General features: G+C 47.7%; 1 protein-coding gene across 2 annotated transcripts; it reads right to left on the bottom strand.

The window, feature by feature from the left end:
• On the bottom strand, positions 1-3633 carry RBM3 (RNA binding motif protein 3). 2 transcript variants are annotated; one of them, XM_060087847.1, is made up of 7 exons: positions 3530-3633; positions 2799-2918; positions 2455-2561; positions 1703-1808; positions 1508-1601; positions 935-1017; positions 1-605 (listed from the first exon to the last, which is right to left on the bottom strand). In XM_060087847.1, the coding sequence occupies exons 2-6, from the start codon at positions 2899-2901 to the stop codon at positions 960-962; spliced, it is 468 nt and encodes a 155-aa protein (XP_059943830.1). In that variant the 5' UTR covers positions 2902-2918; positions 3530-3633; the 3' UTR covers positions 1-605; positions 935-959. The 2 variants fall into 2 exon arrangements, with proteins under 2 accessions (XP_059943830.1, XP_059943829.1); XM_060087846.1 differs by having other exon boundaries at positions 935-1020.
• Between the last annotated feature and the right edge of the window lie 2060 nt (positions 3634-5693).

Consider the following 5693-nt stretch of genomic DNA (forward strand, 5'->3'; position numbering starts at 1 on the left):
TCGATTTGTTTTCATCTTTTTAATCAACTTGGTGAAAGACATCCTAAACGCTACATGAAACACAACAGAATATTTTTTTCTTCCAGTATTAAAAAAAAATGACACACAAATATTTTTAAGAAACTTCTATATAATCAAGGCAGAGATCTGGAGTAAAAAACACCTCTAAGTAATCATATTCTTCATTTCCTATAGTTACAGTCAGAAATTGCTTCCTAATCATGATTAAACATTGTGCACAGGTGTTTAAAAATGTTCCTAGATGCACATTATTTAAAAAAAAAAAAAACAGTCTGGCCAGACATTGTTTTTGCCAGAACCAACATTCCTGAGAGCCCGAACTAAAAAACTGGTAAAAAAGGAAAAAATATCCAGACTCCACAAATGTCTCAGAATTTGTCTTTAAATGGGAGAAAAATTAAAAAAAAAAAAAAAAACACACAACTTTCTGAAAGGTCTTTAACAAGCTACCTTGGGAGCTCTACTCAAAAAAAAAAAGGTTGATGTAACTAAAACAGATGTTTCAGTGCAGCTCCAAAAATCTTTATAAATACAGCCATTTGGAGGGATGGTCCTGGATCAGAAGAAACGTATTCCTTGTGTATCTGAGAACAGTAAGAAGGGGGAGAATTATGATGTTGGGAATAGGCTAACATGCTCACTTCCCAGGGCTGATGAGGATGCTGAAAGGCTAGACAACAGGGACACCCCTCCACCTCTTCCATGCTCAATAGGAATAGATGATTACAGACAAGACAGGTTTGACACCCCCACCCCCCGCCAAAGCAGACTAGCCTTTAACAGGCACCTGAGAACAAGGGAGGCCTAGGAATGGTGTCAGGTGGGCTTGTTGAGGTATGCATAGGCAGGAGAAAAGTGAGAGGGACAGGACTGGTACACAGAAGTCTGCTCGGTGGCAACATAGAAGCCTCACCTACATTAGGTGTGCATGCCTCATCTCAGTTGTCATAATTATCCCTGTAATTTCCTCCTGAGTAGCGGTCATAACCACCCTGGCTTCTGGGAAAAAACATACACAGTATCACGGGGACATCTTACATACACCTTCTGATAATACTAAAAACCACATATACTTACAAATCCTGTCACATTTTTTATGTACTATAATATAAACTTTAACGTGTAAAGTGAGATATATTAAACACGAACACCAAGTAAACATCAAATAATCACATTATGTATAACTTACATATAGCATTTTAAACCATGTTAAACATTAATAGAATACACACAATTAATCAAGACAGTACAATAAACGTGTATGTGTCACTGTCTACTGCACATTGCAATTATATGACCTAATAACTTACTGTTATATTTAACCCAAATAATTGTTTCACACTTATTTTGTAGTTTCATTATAATTTGTAAAAGCAAACACTAGTAGCACCACAGTAAGAAATGTATGAACACTCAGGCAGCCGAGCTGAGATCTTGGGGAGAGGGAAGAGCACCACCAGAGTACCCCAACCCCTTGGCTACCCACCTGCCGCCATAGTCTCTGGATCTTCCATATCCATATCCATATCCTCCAGGTCGGCTATCATACCTGCCACTTCCATAGCCCTGGTCCCCACCACCTACAGCAGATAAAAAATATTCAAATGGCAATTGTCCAGACATAGGCTAACACAGGCAACTCTCCTCCACATCCCATGATCGAACTTACCACTGCACTTACCTCTAGAGTAGCTGCGACCACGCCCATAGGCCCCAAAGGCACCCCCTCTTGTTCCCCGGGCCGACTTGCCCGCGTGGTCTACACGGATCTGACGACCGTCCAGAGACTAGGTGTGGGGAGACACAAGGAGGATGGATGGGTTGGTGGTCAAACAGAGCAGGGATGAGGTAAGAGCGGGCTGGGCAGGTAGGCAAAAGAGCCCAGAAACTCCTGCTGGGCACCAGGTCTGGGTACCACATTCCAGAACAAGCTCCTTTGACCAGAATGGCTTTACCTGGAGCTACAGAATCCCACAAAATGACCTGAATCCACCGTGTTCCCCCTGCTACTACTTACATCTTGACTGAACTCAGGTTGAGTTCTCCTCCCCACTCCTCTAAGCTGCCCGACTATTAGGGCTAGATAGACACCTCTCTTGGTTTGAGGCTTCAGAGTCCATCCCAGAAGACTCACGAGGTCCTCTCCGGGCCAGGCCCACAGGTCTGCAGACTCTACTACCTAAGCCCAGAGCAGGTCAACCATCCACAGGTGGCTTCTCGGCCTCATGCAGGACCAGTCGTCGCCTCCCAGGCAGCCCGGCTCTGTCTGCCGCTGCCCTCCACCCCCTAGAACAGAAGGCAGTCACGCTCCTGTGAGTGGGCACTGCGGAGCTTGGTGGCCGCGCTGCCCCTAGCAGACACAGAGGGAAAAACAGAAAGAATGGTCGAAGTGACAGATAGGAGCAGGGCCCCTATGCAGGTAGGCGGCCTCACCTCTCCATTCATGGCTCTCATGGCATCTGAGGCATGCTCTGGATTGGTGAAGGTGATGAAGCCAAAACCCCGGGATCGCTGAGTGTCCCGGTCCTTGACAACAACCACTGGAAAGGGGAGAGGGGAGAGAAGGTAAGAGGACAAGTGGCAAAGGGTGTTGGACCCTCCTCCCACCAGTCCTCAATGGAAAATTATCGAGTTCTCAGTCTTAGACCTAGCAACAAAAGCAGGAGAAGAGTAATGTAAAGGCCTGGGGTCCTGACCCTTTTCTCCTGTTTCCTGAAATGCATGGGCCCCAGACTTCCTTCCACCCCCCCCCATCACGTGTCTGGCCCATGTCTCACCCTCAGAAATAGGTCCGAAGCTGCTGAAGTGGTCTTCCAGAGCCTGCTCATCAGTGTTGAAGTTGAGCCCTCCCACGAAGAGCTTCCCTTCTTCAGAGGACATGGCGGTAAATTCAAGTCCTGTGGAGAGAATATGGAGAAGAGTGGAAGACGCAGTGTAATTGGGGAAAAGAAGAGATTGGAGAAATGAGATAAGATAAAGAGAAGAGAGGAGAGAACACAGAAGAGACAAAAGGAACACAATAAAGGGTAACTACGGAGAAACACAGAAAGGCCAAACAGGCGGGAATCTACGGGGCGAACTCAGCGAGGTAGCCATTTGAGGGCCGCCTTCGCGCATGCCCACAACATCCCCCGCCACAGCGCCCGTCATTTTGTGCGGCCGCGCATGCCCAGAACACCCTTGCGCTCCCTCCTCACCCGCAAAACAAGATGGCGGCGGTAACGTAAGAAAACCCCCCCACCCCCACCCAGGCCTCCGCTGTCGCGCGGTCACTGCCACCACCCACGCCGCCAGCCCTCCCGGCATTCCTCGCACTCGGATATAGCGCGCCAGCCTCGTACCAACCAAAAAGTGTCACCTCCGAGCACGGGTCCCACCCGCCCCGGAGAAGCCCAAGCCTACGTGTCAGAAGCCGGTACTCTCCCCACTCGCGCACCTCGCTCTCGCCCGGCGTGGCACACGTCAGTGGGGCGAGGAGCGGTCGCGCCGCAAAACACACGCTGCTTACCTGGAAAATAAGTAAAAGACCGAAGAGACAGCTACCGCCAAGAAGCCGAGAGACTGGGAAGGGCGCCGCGCGGGAAGACTCCTGATAAAGCGTACGTAGCGGCACGTCACGCATCGTCCGTCACGCGTGCCGACGTGCGCGCTCATTGGCTGACGCCAGTGAGGGGGCGGAGTGGGAGGAAGGGACGGCAATGCAAAGGGATCGATGCGCTGAGCACGCTTCCGGGAATGGAGGCAAGGTTCGTGTAGTTGGTTCCCCTTGGCATCAGCATCTCTCCACTGGCCCCAGCCGTCTTCATCCCTTACACGCACGAGCCTTTTCGCTGTCACACCCATTTCCGTCACGGACATCACCCTCACCATCCTTGACGTCGTCTCCCCCATTGGTTTTGACGTCTTCCTCTAGGTCCCTGAGGACATAATTACCGTCCTCTGATAACCTCTTTCACCTTCTAGTCCTCTAACCTCATACCTCTCGAGGCCTCGATGTTTTATCTTCCCACTGTCCCTGACGTCATCGCCCTTCACAGTCCTTAACATCAGACCCTTTGTTTCTTAGTCCCTGACCCTGACCCCTACGTTTCCTTCTCTGTGCCCAACATCTAGCCACCTGTTATGGGACCCTTTTCCCTGGCATCGTTCCTTCTCATTTATAACTTCAGCCCTCATCCTTATCTGACAGCCTCCTGAAGCCAGTTTCTCGAATTCCCTACTAGTGGACCTCCTGAGGTGCTGCCTTCTACAGAAGACGATGCTTCAGTCTTCAGAAGGAGTAAATCCCAATCCAACAGAACGATTATTTGCTGTCACTCAGAGTTGCTGAACCCTTGATCCACAGAAAGGACTTTCACAATACATAATGGACTTATCCAAAGCAAAAAGTGTCTGAGCCCACTCCCCACAGTTTGTTCTTGTTCAGCCTTCTGAGTGTCTGAGCTACCTTTACAATGAATGGATTTGACAGGCTTTTCATTTCTGAACTCACCATCAAGGAAGAATGGGTTAGTTTGCCCTCAGAGACTCTAAATATGTCATCCATAGAATGGACTTGTCCAGCCTGCTAAGGGTCAGCACCCCAAACACAGACTAGATTTAACTTTTGGAGTACAGTATGGTATGCATCCACAAAATGGACTTGTCGGCTTTTGCCATATCCAGACTTCTATGCCCAGGATGGACGTGAAGAGATTTCACATTGTCCACATATGTGCTAGTCTTAGCCCTCTGATAATCTGAGCCCCCATGCAAAAATTAGAGGTACTTATTTACCTCTCAAAGTGTGTCTGAGCTCTGATCATATTTCACAGTTCATGACACATCGTCATGGTTGTTCTAGGCAAAGCCTCTCATTTTATTTATTCTTTTATTCCTGCACCCAACTATCTTCTCCCACGGTTAACTGTTTTATTGGGTTTAATGTTATCTCTTGGTGTGATTTCATATAAAATGTGCATTTTTGTGTATGCTTTTAAAAAAAAGTATTTATTTAGGCTGTGCTGGGTCTTAGTTGTGGCATACAGGATCTTAGTTGCAGCGTGCAGACTTCTTGGTTGGGGCATGCAAACTCTTTAGTTGCAGCATGCATGCAGGATCTAGTTCCCCGAGCAGGGATCGAACCCAGGCCCCCTGCTTTGGGAGCGCAGAGTCTTACCCATTGGACCACCACGGAAGTCCCTTGGTATGCTTTTAATTTAAATGGTAGTGTCATTTGTTTTTGGGGTTTTTTTGCTCTTTTTTTCAACCAGCATTATATTTTTATTCCATTTGTGGGAATTCCCTGGCGGTCCAGTGGTTAATACTCTGTGCTTTCATTCCTGGGGCCCGGGTTCGATCCCTGGTCGGGGAACTAAGATCCCACAAGCTGTGCAGTGTGGCCAAAACAAAAAACAAACAAAAGAACAAACAAAAAAAGACTAGTGGGAGTTTTTTTGGGATTGCATTGAATTAATAGATTTGGGGCAAAATAATATCTTAATAATATTACCTGTGGAGGTTTTAAGATATGTTCACAAACTCTTTGAAAATGCCCCCTTCAAGAGTTGAAGCCTAGTTCCCTTACCCTTGAGGGTAGGCTGGACTCTTGACTCACTTGTAATGCACAGAATGAGCATGTCACTTCCAGAACTAGGTCATAAAAGGCACTTCGGTTTCCTGCTTTCACACAG

This window comes from Mesoplodon densirostris, chromosome X (genome assembly GCF_025265405.1).
Source record: "Mesoplodon densirostris isolate mMesDen1 chromosome X, mMesDen1 primary haplotype, whole genome shotgun sequence".
Taxonomy (NCBI): domain Eukaryota; kingdom Metazoa; phylum Chordata; class Mammalia; order Artiodactyla; family Ziphiidae; genus Mesoplodon; species Mesoplodon densirostris.

Bases quoted from the DNA above. Each gene is read 5' to 3' on its own strand.
- RBM3 (XM_060087846.1), bottom strand. From the start codon at position 2,901: ATGTCCTCTGAAGAAGGGAAGCTCTTCGTGGGAGGGCTCAACTTCAAC. The intron at 2,562-2,798 runs GTGAGACATGGG...TCCCCTTTCCAG, and splicing joins CTTCGGACCTATTTCTGAGG to TGGTTGTTGTCAAGGACCGG. The intron at 1,602-1,702 runs GTAAGTGCAGTG...TATCTGCTGTAG, and splicing joins TGGTCGCAGCTACTCTAGAG to GTGGTGGGGACCAGGGCTAT.